Source organism: Lonchura striata, chromosome 1 (genome assembly GCF_050655825.1).
Source record: "Lonchura striata isolate lonStrDom1 chromosome 1, ASM5065582v1, whole genome shotgun sequence".
In the NCBI taxonomy this organism is placed as follows: Eukaryota; Metazoa; Chordata; class Aves; order Passeriformes; family Estrildidae; genus Lonchura; species Lonchura striata.
The window spans coordinates 9,296,547-9,309,745 of NC_140703.1; the positions used below are offsets into that span (position 1 = coordinate 9,296,547).

At 37.3% G+C, this 13,199-nt stretch overlaps 1 protein-coding gene across 49 annotated transcripts in view; it reads right to left on the reverse strand.

Moving 5' to 3' along the window:
• LOC144248939 (uncharacterized) overlaps positions 1-13,199 on the reverse strand; it is a 409,608-nt gene that overhangs the window by 158,959 nt on the left and 237,450 nt on the right. Inside the window, exon 6 of one of the 49 annotated variants that reach the window (XR_014957930.1) lies at positions 50-150. The exons of 46 other annotated variants lie outside the window; for them this stretch is intronic. Coding sequence is in view for 1 of the 3 variants with exons in the window: in XM_085589695.1 (XP_085445821.1) it covers positions 50-355 (306 nt within the window). In the remaining 2 variants the exon portion in view is untranslated. 2 more of the 49 variants (XR_014957929.1, XM_085589695.1) reach the window with 2 other exon arrangements.

Here is a 13,199-nt window from a genome sequence, read left to right on the forward strand (position 1 = left end):
GGAAAGATTGTGTGACTTTAAACTAGCACCAAAAAAAAAAAAGCTGGACCTCAGTCAGCAGAAGCCTCTCCTTGCTTCCTGTGTCCCAAACATTCCTTAGAAAAATTCCTGTCTTCTGCATCTTCATCCTTTGTTCACTGGAGTTGGGGGCTGCAGAGGCAAAACCAGGGGCAATGAGCTGCCAGGACAGTGTGGTGCCAATCCCTCTCCAGCCCCTTCCTGCAGCTCCCAGAGTGGTCTTTGTGGCATAGTGGTTGCTCCCTCCTCTTCCAGGAGGAGGACTTACTCCTATGACATTCCCACTCCTGGAAGAGAGGAGGCAGAAGGCATGGCGAGTCACCATGCCCACCTGCATGTCCTGCAGATGCACCACTTTGCCTCATCCTCCTCACAGGAGAGCTGGTAAAATCCCACATGATGCCAGGGAGATTTCCACTTTGCAGTCTCTCACTGAAAGCAGAATTTACAATCTAGAAGGAAGAGCAACTGGGCACAGAATGCTTTGTGGTTTGGTGGCAAGGCACCTGGCAAACACAGGAACACCTCCAGCTTTCTGTGGTCTTCCTTGCAGCACTCGACATACTGACTAAAAGCTGCTGGGAGCCTGTAAGGTATCACAAGATAAACTCCAAAAATATTGTAGGATTTAAAAACAGAGAAGAAAACACTCACATATCTCTGCACATGCAAGGCAGTACACAAACAAGTGGGCAAAACAAACCTCGTAAGAGCTTCCAAAGTTTTGCTTCATTTCTATCTATTGGTAAAAGAAAACCACTGCACTATCATTAAAGGAATATCTTTGGTTTGTGTTCTCCAAAAGGTTCAGTAGTCCTTTGATTAAATAGGATTGGGAATCACTACAATGAAGCAGTCATCACAGTAACAGCAGAGAACCTCCCAAGTAAATTAGATCTGCACTGTACAGCACCAACTCAATTGAAGAGGAGTTATTTGCTCTTCAACCCATTCTTTAATGTGGGGCTTTTTCCTTTTAAAAATGCTGAGACTGAAAGAATGTTTTATAATCATCATTCTGCTGCTGGTAGTGTAAATACTTGGTCAAGAAAAGCTCTGGAAGCTGTGTTGGGAGATAGTTTTTCCTATAAGATACTCATTTACTGAGGATAATATTTTCAAAAGCCAGCTTGTCATATCACAGCATTTTTCTTTTCATTTCCTTGACCATTTTATGTTCAAATGAAATTGTTCAAATTATCTCATCAGCTCCTGGGTTTTAAAATATTTTTAGTTTATATCTTTATCTTTTTTATTCAATTTCCTAGCTCCTGAAATAGTAAACATGACTGTTATTGTAATCAAGTAGCCACCTTGTTATCACCCATAAGCAATCTAGTCCTACATTCCTTGTGACATGTTCTAGGTTAAGAAAGAAAGTTAAAGGTTGAAATGAAACAATGGATTTTGTATCTTGATTTTATCCTACTCAAGCTCTTCCCAACAGCTATTGGATATACCTTCATCTTCCAACCTGTAGATGCTTCCAAGGAAACCCTGCCCACAAGGCAGATGAGCCAAGCCACAATGAACAGGGTGGTGCACATCACATACTGAGATATGCAGGTAACAAAGGGAAAGCTGCTACTTTTTTTGCAGCACAATATGAAAGTCTACCTTAAAAACTGCCCAGAGCTCATCAGAGATGGCTGAAATTCCAACACTTTCTCCAGTGAATTGCTCAATACCTGTTTCCTCAATCTGCAGTAGATGAGAGTTTTTTAAAAAATGAGCAAGCATGACTCATTTTTATGACCAATGCACCACTCACAAAATGCTTTCCAACCAGATTGCAGTTCAAATAAGACATGTGTATTGTTGCAAAACAAAATATGCTGGCTGAACAGAATGTATTCATCTATATTAGTTTTTCTTTCTAAATCCAGCACACTGTGAGCTAAATTAATCTGCTGAGTGCTAAATTCATCTACAGAGAGCTACTGTAGATTCAGGGAAATGTTTTGAGTGCTGTAGCAAACAAGTCTCCCTCACTCAGGAGCCCTCTGTGGGCTGCTGGTGTTTTAACCATTTTGTCTGCTTCCAAGCAAGGGAGCAGCTGATAGACGAGGGAAATGCTCATTGATTTGCAGGGGCAGCAGCACAGCCAATCAGCCCTAGAACGAGACACAAGCATGGATCTCTCCAACTATGCATATTTATATGCAGCTGTCGTACCTCCAAGTCTCCAGTGAATACTGAGTGCTTGTGTGGCCACCAAGACACACAATGCTACCCTGCAGCCTGCTCTTGCTTCACTGTGGTAGGGGGAGATGGAATATACAGAAACACATTTCATTTTCCCTAGCTTGGCTACCCCAGGAAATTACATGCCTAATACAAGTACACTGTAGCTGCATAAATTCTTAATACAGAGGCATTTTCAAAGGGCTAAAGGAAACAAACATCTTGCAAGAATTTATTTTCAGTAGGGTAGGTTGAGCTACAACAATGGAGTACCAGAGGCAAGCATCTTGCCAACAGTGTCAAAAAGCCCCGTGGTACTGAGGAAGGGTAAGGGAAAGAGGCTTCCCTGGTGCTACCATGGTGATGCATGGGCAGCACCCAGAGATGTGCCTGTGAATGGGGCTCCTCAGCTCAGAGGTGAGGCACAGGGCTTAGGAAGAGTGACAGGGGGTTTTCCTTTTGTTTTAGCAAACTCTGAGGCTTGAAAACATACCCCAAAAGAGAGAGGTCTGTGGAGCTGAAAGAGAGAAGTCCAAGTAGAGATGCAGGTAGAGGAATGGCTCTGCGAAAAGGGAAACCCAACAATCTGACATTTTTAGGAAGGCTGGTGAAGTAATGTACCAAGGATGCAAAGGTGGTTGGCTAATTATTTAATGGTCGAGCCATTACTTGTTCACTGAGGTAGAATGGTATTTAAAGCTGTTTCTTACAGTCTCTGGGCACGCAAAGCTTCTGCAGATTTCTATCAAAATCAAGAGCTGGAACTCAAACAGTGCAACATCCAAAAAGAATTGAAACAAAACCCACAGCCTCCACGTAAAGGTGAGAGGAGCCACCTCTGATCTGGCTGCCCACAACTGGGCTCATTGGCAAATCCCTTGAGGAAAGTCTGTCCTGGGATGAGTTCTCTTGGGGTCCTAAATGACACAGAAAACTCCCATCCCTTCCCTTCTTGCTGCTTAGTCCAAGTCACACTTGCAAACACTAAATGTTGAAATATAAAATAACTACAAACCAAAGCTATCAAGAAAAAAAATATAAAAATATATATATAAAAGACATCTCACTGTGTTGCTGGGAATACTTACATTTCTACTCCCTTGCAAGCAAGCTACACTATGACATAAAAGGGGAAAAAAGAGGACAGGATAGAGTATTTTCACATCTGGTATTTACAACTGAAAAAGAGTACAATTGGGGTTTATTTATTGTGGCAATCACATATAAACTTAACTCCTACTATGAAATTATTCTCATATTTTCAGTTCCAAAGAACAATAGAAAAAGGCTTCCACTAAATGTCAAAAGAGAAATCTTCTACATACTGTATATAGGCTAAATAAAACTGCTAATCTGAGAAAAATTGCTACAGAAATCTACATCATTGTAACATCAAACTCCAAGTGGTATTGTATCAAAATGATGAAAATCTTCTATGAATCAGGAAATGAAGCAAATGGACCTATTTTATCTTCCAGTTTATTACTGAAAATGGGTTTTACAATTTGCTGTGCATAGTTAAAGTGCTACCCAGACAAATTACAGCTGCTCTTTTAACCTGAACATGAGATGGCATGGTTCCAGCCAATCTGAAGTATGGTTTCTAGGCAGGATGTCAAATCTCAGCCCCCTGGGTTCCAGAATGATGGATTGAACCTTGAAAGTTGCAACAGAGCAGCATATGTGATTTCTGTACTGTATTTTGATCACTCATGAATATATTAAAACATCTCCATGTATGCTATTCAAAGCTTTGGTTTATTGCTTTAAACTACAGTTAAAAATAAAAAAAATAAACAAACACATACTAAGTATGCAATCTAATTTAAAGGCAAAAGAGCTGTTAATAAATTTGGGATTTTTTTTCTTTGTTTACTGATGAGGACATTAGCTAATGATGCAGCAAAAGGGCACCATTTTAGAAACCGTGTCTCTCATAGCTATCGGCATGATGAATATCAGCCTAGGAATTTAGAAAGGAAAAAAACAGAAAGAAAAAAAAAGAAGTGATGAATTTTTGCATTATCAACTACTGCAAGTACATAACAATTAATAATTCTTAAAACAGTTTTTGGCATGCAAATACACTATCCAAGTGTTAGATATCAGACACACTCTTCCACCTGCTCATTCTGACACTCCGAATGGATCATAACTCCATTCCTTAATTTATTTTCCTCTCTTCTGTGTACCTTTTACCTTCAAGAACAGTTTCCCTAAAAAATCTATACCCCAAAGTGCCCCTTAGGAAGCTGGGGGAAGGTGGAGCATACCAATGTCATGCATGGAAGCTGTTGGGGAGTTCACCCTGACTTGAGAGAGAAACTCCTTGGGCAGGAAAGTCTCCTGCTCTGTGCTGACCTAACAGAATGAGGGGCTCTGGGCTCAGGCTCTCTGTGCATCCCAGTATGAAAATAAATATGTTAACAACATCATCATATTGCACTTGGACCCCACTGAAATCCTTAACTCTCTACATAAATGCACACCAAACTTTCCAGAATCAGGGACAGAGCACAGCTCCTAAAAGATGGGGGCAGCTTCAAGGGCAAAACCACGTTTTTAATGGAATTAAAAAAAAAAGAAAGTGGAAAGCAAACATACATCAATTTTATTAATGATTTGTGCAACTCAGCATTTTAAAAAGATCCTAGTTTAAGTGTTTTTCAGCTGGTTAATGTCTGCCTCTAGGACATGGTATTAAACACAGTATTAACATTGTGACTTTTCTGCTTTTTCAACTTCTATGGTTTTAGTCTTCACAATCCTCTTGTTTATGATAACAGCAAAAATACTTTGATTTTTAATTTAGGAACGGAGCTACCAAGTTCTGTTTTAAGGTCGGCTTTGAATACTACCCAAAATACATATTATCTACATATTTTACATCATGTAAGTACAACTAATATAATTTCAGAATCTGGTTGATTTATGTTTCTGTAAGACTATTAGCTTACAATCTCCTACATTTTTAAAAGTTATTGTATTAGCCAAGACCATATTACAGATTCAGACAGAAAACTGAGGCAGGAAGGCACCTCTGGAGTTTGACTGGGCCAGATCAGCTCAGAGCAGGCTGCTCAGGGCTGTGTCCATCAGATTTTAAATATCTCCAAGGATGGACACTCCACAGTATCTCTGAACATCCTGCTGCAATGTTAACCACCCCAAGTAAAAAGCTGTGATTTTTTTCAAGTTGCCTTTAAATATAATTGCTTATCAACTTTTCACTGAACATCACTGAGAAGAGCCTGGCTCCACATTCTGTACTGTATCACATTAGTTTTGTACACATATCATGAACATAATGTGCTGTATTTGAACATCAGAAACTCAAATGGCTAAAGTTCATTAGCTTGCAAACATGCCTTCCCATCTTTCTGGTTAATTTTTAGCAGGCAGTTGAGGGCATGACACCAAGAACAAAATAAGGAAACAAATCAAGATGTTCTAACTTAAAAAGAAAGATGGAAGAAATTCTTATTATCTTAGTCTCCTGATCTTTGCTTATAAATATGCACAGAGAAACCAGAACTGACTGGGTGAGATTCAGATTAGATCCTTGGGGTTTAAAAATATCAGATTTTTTTTGGTAAGTTTCAAAGGAAAGCACTGAGATTTCTTTAAAACCTAAGGCATTTCAAGTGTGAAAAGCAAGCCCTTTAGGTTTTCATTTGTTCTTCAAACAACACTCTGGACTTCAAAATAGATTTAAAAATTTTACCATATTTAAAATTTCTAATATCTTTGTTGCTACTGAACATTCCAAAAAAAGGGCTATGAAGAAACATCTCTTAAACTGCAAGTAGAATTACAATGAAGTTAAAAGGAAGCTGCAGTCAATTTCAAAATTAATTCAATAGATGTTTTTAAACATCTTAATTTAAAAATGTGACTGTCAGACACTACTTGGAATTTGCAGTCTTTTGGAAATTTGTATTTTTGATATTTGATGATTTTATTTCCAAAAAAGGTGCCTACCAGACAAGCTGCTACATAGCAGTTGACTTTTTTCTTAATGCCTTAAATCTATGTATGTTGCCAGGATATGCAGCCATAAATAAATCCACCAATGGGGTTAGGTAAAGCTAATTCATCAGCTATAACATTTGACATGAGGATCACCAGAGGTAATTGATTATGCTCTACATCAAAGACAATTTTGAATGAAATCTGTCTAATATAAGCTACTGCTGCTCTTGGCCAAATGAATCACCATGACCAAATGACCTCCACAGTTCCCCAATAACAGCATGAATTTGTCTTTTATTTTTAATTGGATGATTTGGTATTTTAACTGGCCAGTATTCCAGGCCTAGGATCCTACACTTTATCATCCTTATGCTCAATTTGATGCGAATTGCTGAAGATTTCATTCTTTGATGTCCTACAAAACTGGGATACCGAGGTCTTATTTATTAAAAGTTAAAGCAGAGAGGACACAGCATCAGCAACTCCTTCAAACAGTTTTCCCACCACTTTTGGAAAACAAAAGGAAACCCATCCAATGGAAGGCTACATACCTTTGTGCCTGTTCCATAATTAAATTCTCTGCTGGGAAAGGCACAAATGGCAGAGGTTGGATCCCACTGTGATACAGACACAGAGACCACAAATGTTTCAGCAAAACAAGCCAAAGAGGCAGCTTTCCTCTGCTTCCACAGTCTCTGACTCAGGTTATTACTTATCACACCCCAGCAATGAAATTTAGGCTCTACTGAAATCAATGGCAAAACTCTTGCTCAGCAGGGCCAAAATCTTGCCTAAGTTTATTACTGATTTTATAGCACTGACAAAATCTGATATCCTATTACCAAACTCTTATGGCACCAGCTGCCTTCCTGCTTAGGATCACACCTTACCATCATGTTTCCCCAATTATTAAATAGATATTTGTAGCTGTAAAAAGGGAACCAAAGAGAAATTAAAAAGGAAAGCAAAAATAAAATAAATGACTGCTGCTAATAGTTAGCATATATGTTCTAAGTAAAGCAAATTAATTAAAGCCACCAGTTTATTACCAAAAGGCTTCTTTTCTTGGAATGGAAACTAAGTTCTCTTTTGTCTTTTTTTTTTCCTTTATATTTTATTTTTTGTTACTATTCATTATCATTAAATTTCCTGTAATTAAAATTGCTGAATTAGAAACACATGACTGCTTATGAAGCCAATGTTTCTCAACATACTGAAATCTCAGAACAATGTTTAGCATGAAAAAGCAGATCAGCTTTAATTATTGCTATAGGATTTATGAAAACTTTGCACAGCTACAAGCTCTATCTACTGCCCTACCTGTACCTGTAAATCTAAGCTCCACACAACTTGAAAGCCATCACACAGAGCATGACATTATAATTTAAAAATTCAGCTCACAAAATGTGTGCTGATTTGCCTTCCTAGAGTTCATATAATAAGTTCAGGATATACATTATTTTAAGCTGTCTCAAAACCACTGATTTTTATGAGGAAAAATATAAAGAAAACACTGCTGAAGCAATATATATATAAATATATAGACACACCTCAGGGCTCAATCATTTTCCTGCCACTCCCAAATTTTTATATAGTTTGGTTGATGATTTAGCAATTGCAAATTCAGTTTATAATGAATTATTTAGCCAAACCTGCACCTGTTAGATTTTTTTAGCTCCACCTTATACTTGTAGACCTAAACAAAAATTACTCATTTTTTATACCACAGTAATGAAATACTAGAAATTCTTTACAAGCAATACAGCAGGCTCTTCCAAAAAAAACCAGAGAATCACAGTTCCTAGAGACAGATGCTCCCTAAAGATACTGTAAATGTGCTTCCAGGTTCCAATGAGGCCAACTGGCTCTGAAATGCTATTCTGCAACTACACAAGGGCAATTCCAACCACATCTGGTTTTCACCTCCAGTCCAATCTCTGATATGAAGAGGAGCTCTTCATGTATTATCCGACTGGCATTTGGAAAAAATGCAAGAGGGCTTTGCAGAATGCCATTTGTATACTCATAATAAGCAGAAAAGTGGGAATGAACTTTATGTGGGAAGAGCAAAGGACAGTCTTTTGAGTGCAAATCTTTTCAGCTGTTATTTTATATGCTTGGGCTATTTTTTGAAACACACAAAAATGGCTGCTTTTGCATCCTTCATAGGATGAGCACTGTATGTGTAAAGCATGACCCAACTTCTACATTTAGCTTAGTCCTTCAGATGGAATATTGACTTTTTCTTAGATCTATAATAGAAGTTATAATGACGTAGGAGGTGGTCTCCAGGAATAAAACTGACTAAAATGTATGCCAAAATACATAAAAGAGAACCTTGCTATGTATAAACTTTCAGCAAATATCATGGGGCAATATGTTCTCTGAGACAACAGAAGTTGTTCTTCCCAGATTAAAATATAGAAGGTCATTGTTTGGAGTCATACAAGACTGTCCCTAAATATAAGGCAATGTAGACTTCAAAGCATATGGTGACTATGCACTACTTCAACTCTTGGAGAAGAGTGAGGTGGGAATTTTGAAATTTGCTTCAGGTCAGTTATGAGAATCCTCCTCTAATTTTCCTCAAGCTTAATAACACGCTTTACAAGAGCCCAAAACCAAGGGCAATAATTTTCCTATAGCTCGGCCTCTGGAATCTAATTTACTTATTTAAGAAGGCACATTTACATGCCCATCAATGGACAGAGAGGCTTTTCCAAAGATAAATTCAAATTGCCTCATTTCTTGAACTGTCTTTTAACATCAGATTATGGAAATATTTCCCAAACTCTCCAAGAATGGGTACCTGAGAACAATATAACAACATAAAAGGTTTTAATGAATGATTATTAATTTCTACTTCTTTGCCTCCACTGAAGGTACAGTAAGTAAACTTTTTATCCTAGAAACCACAGGAAATTTTTGAAAAGCTACAACTGAACTATGAAAGTAAGGGATGATTTCAAAATGTTAGAAAATACTGCACGGCATGAGTAAAGACAGACCGAGCTGAACTAAAGCACTGCAAAAAAACCACACAAGGATCTCATTTAATTACCTGCATAAAGATAAACTTTGAATAACTTAATTGAACAGAAATGCCTTATGACACTTCTTTATTTGAAAAACCCTAAAGCTATGCTTCATAACCACTATTAGCAAAATCTTTGCAAAAGCAACAATCAAAAGTTAGTAAACAAAGAAGAGTTCAGTGCATGTGTGATGCAAAGTTTTCCAACAGGGAAAAATAGGCAGGAATACAATTGGAAATGAGCAATAGGAAGGGATTGAGCAGAACAGATCAAGAGAGAGGCAGGAAAAATATGAGATGCCCCAAAGTGGTATTAAAGGGAGCATTGGACTGTTTCAAAATCCAGAAAAAAAACTTCCCAACTGGATTTCAGAATGAAGATATGGCCAACATAAAAAAACAAGTGATGCCACTCCAGATTTCTCATATGACAGGCCTTTATTAATTTAATGCTGAATTTTAAATGCACTATTCTTTTGGAGGTTGAACTCTAAAGAAAAGCAAAAGTAAGAGCAGTAGATAAATCAGTAAGTTACAGAAAAACACATAAAAAATCTCCTAAAAAACCTATGGGAATTATATACAGAATTTTTTTATTTTAAACCTGAATTCTTAATTTAACACCCAGGTCTTTTGTTTTCCCACTGCTAATAAGGTGGTGGAAATCACTTTGATACCACTTTTTTCTTCTCAGAGGTAAAGCCTGAAGTGTTTGATAATCAGCAGACCCAAATAAATTAAAATCATCTGTATAACAAGACCACTAGTCCTTCCTAACTTCTTCTCAATTAGTGCATTGGAAATAAATCCTTTCAACTTTATTCTGGCATATTTTCCACCAGGGTATGGTGCACACCATCTTTATATAGGTCATTTTTCTTACTAATGTGATATCACATTAAACTGCTGAGAAGAGAACAGTTGTTACGCAGTCAACAGAACAAAAAATTAGAGTCTGTTTTCTTGTTTTAACTGAAGCTTTATGTGTCTACAGCTAGCAAGAAGAAAACCAGAAACCAATGTTCATGACTAGAAAATAAACAGAAAACTGCTGAACTAGTAGTTTAATTCTAGGATAATGGGCCTGATGCTTCCGCTTCTGTTTTGTAAATATTTTTTTAAGTAGTTCCTATATTTCCCATTGAAAGCTCTTTTCCTGTTTTCAGTTGTGTCTCATTACCCATATTGTGTATAAGGGGGAAAATGACTTTGTTCTGGCTGGAAGACTTTCTGTAAGATGACACATTATTCACGTCAGGACATCTTAAAAATTGTATCTCTGAAAGCAATATTGACATTTGAGATTTGGCAGGCAGGGGGAAGCATATTTCAGGTTCTTAGTACCAAAAATCTTGGTTTTATTGTTTTGCAGAAATGCCACCTCAGAGACAGAGTAAAGCAGCAATTTCACTTCTAATTTCATCCACCAGTTTTTCTGGTCTGAGAGCTGTACATCATCAGTCTCCCATGCCACCATAATCACTTCCTAGGCTGAGTAATTCCTCACCCCTTACTGCCTCATTACTCAGGAGCACACTCTAATGCAGTATTACATTTTCAACATACACTTCTTGGATGGAATGTTTCATTGGTTTGTACCAGGCAAAATGTCAGAGACCACAGAGGTTTGATTTGGGTACGCTCTGAAAACATTGAAATCTTACCCAGGATTTTCCACCTCCTTGTGGTGTCCCCTTCTCCTCTCTCTTTCATAACTTTGGTCACAAGAGACCCCTATTTGTTTCCTTCTCTGCTCCTCAATTTCTACAATCTCATCACAAGCCTGACATCTACTGTAGACACCCTCATGTCCTTCAAAATCCACTGTAAACTCAGATTTTTAATTCTGATCCCTTGGATACTGTTTCTCTGTGATTTTTTTTTTTTTTTTTGGCAATAACATGTCTTCTTGATATCTTCTTGATTTTTAAAAAGTAACATAATAATAACAGTTTGCCACAAAAAAAATCAGTTTTGTGCTCAGAAGATAAATTATGCTTTGAGTTAAATAGAAACCCAGCACAGAAGGGCAACAGCAAGACCAGATACTGCCTCTTTCCTGCATGGATTGCATCATAATTTTGACCTCATTTGTCATCTTTAAGGTGTTCAAATAGAAGTTTTCAGCACCTTGGCAAACCAACCACACACCAGAAAAATTCAGGGTGCATCAAAAGTATTGTCTAACACCTGAAAAAAAACCCACCTGTGCTGAATTCAGCAGTAGAAAGCTGGAAAAACTTGGGAAGGCTATAGCTGATAAGAAAACAAACAGTTCATGAAAGAAAGTAATTTGTTCTTTGTTCTATTTTTCTTTTTGAAACCCAAAGAAAAAGAAAATTTTCTACCTGAGAAGATTAAAAGAAAAAAGAATATTCAAAGTCCACACCACTCAAGTGGATTGCACTGCTTAAAAATAAGCAGGTACTGATTAGAAAAACTAGAAATCCTTTCCAAGATTCCTCTTTGACATTCTGTGATACTACTGTACAGTTTCAACAAGATGAATTTTTCAAAATTTTCATCCAGCTATGAACCAGGATCTGGTGATCAGTTGGTCATATTTTAATATCATCTAGATATGTCTTTAACTGCAGAGTTTCATTTGCCTTGGAAAATTCCAGTTTTCACTGCACACACAGATTCTCATGCACACCTTCAGTAACCTCACATTTCCTAGTGATCTGTAGGTAATATGAAACCCGCTTGCACCTAAATTTTATTTCTAGCATCCTTCTTGCTATATTTTAAGACCACATGGTCTTCACTCCATCGTGAATTATATTGTTTTACTTTACCAACTTCTTTCCTGTCCTTCATGTGGGGTTTTTTTTGTATTTTTTTTTCCCCTCAGTTGTATTCAAAACACCACAAATTGGAATTGTTTTTTCATTTTCTTCAAGAAAGCAAACATCTCCTACACACCCTTTGCTGCCTCACTTCATTTATTTTTGTTGATGTTTTCTATTTGCTCTACTAGACTTGGTTTGGATGCCCTGGTGTATTTTGTCTCTATCCTATGTTTGCTTTCCAGTTTGAGAACTTCCTGGCAAACAGGGTCTGTAAATTTGCTTTGTAGAGCACTGAAGCAAACAGTCAGGACTTGGTGAGGAAGACACCCAGGTGCTCAGGAGGAGCAGGTGTTTATTATCGTATTATGGGATATATTCTGCCCTAGTAACTCCCCCATTCTCATCAAAAGAGCAAATCTGAACATTACTTTGAACACTTTGGACAAGAAATTATCTGCATAACTTTGGTGACATTTGATGCATTTCTCAGTGTCCAATATCCACCGTATTTTAAAGGAAGTATCCTCGTGCAGCTCTAGCTTACACACTAAGACTTTGCAGGTCACCTTTTTTTATCAAGGGTTTGTCATTTATGTGTTCCCAAATCTTAATTATAGTCTGTTACTGAATCCATTGGCAAAATGCAGACTCCATGTACTCACGGTTTATGTACAAAGGGATTTGTTTAGCATTACACACATATTCTTAGCATTGTACATGTCTGTTTCAATTAGTGGTAAGAAAAGGCTAAAGTAAAATACAAACAAAATTACCACAATATTCAAATCCTAATTTATCTTCAGCTGTCCTAGAAGAACAGGATCTACCCATGGGCACTTTCTTAGCCACTTAGGAAGCTGCCATGCTGAAGCAGAAATAATTGGTTAGGGTTTAGAGGGTTTGGGTGGTTTTGAGGGTTTCTTTTGTTGTTTTTAGATTTTTTTTGTTTAGGTTTTTGTTTTTTTTTTTTTGTCATTTATCCAGAATTTGCTAGATAAGGACTTCCCATTATTTAAGCTTTTCTGAAGCAAGACTCACACTGAATTTTCAGTGGTACATTTCAGTTACCCATGAGAACAATGGATGGAGAAAAAAATAAAGCAGAGAGATTTTGCTCCTGGACCAAGAGCTCCAGGAAGTTTGTTCCTTGTTATTTCAGAAAGCAATGGAAGTATTCTGACACTATACCAGAAAATACG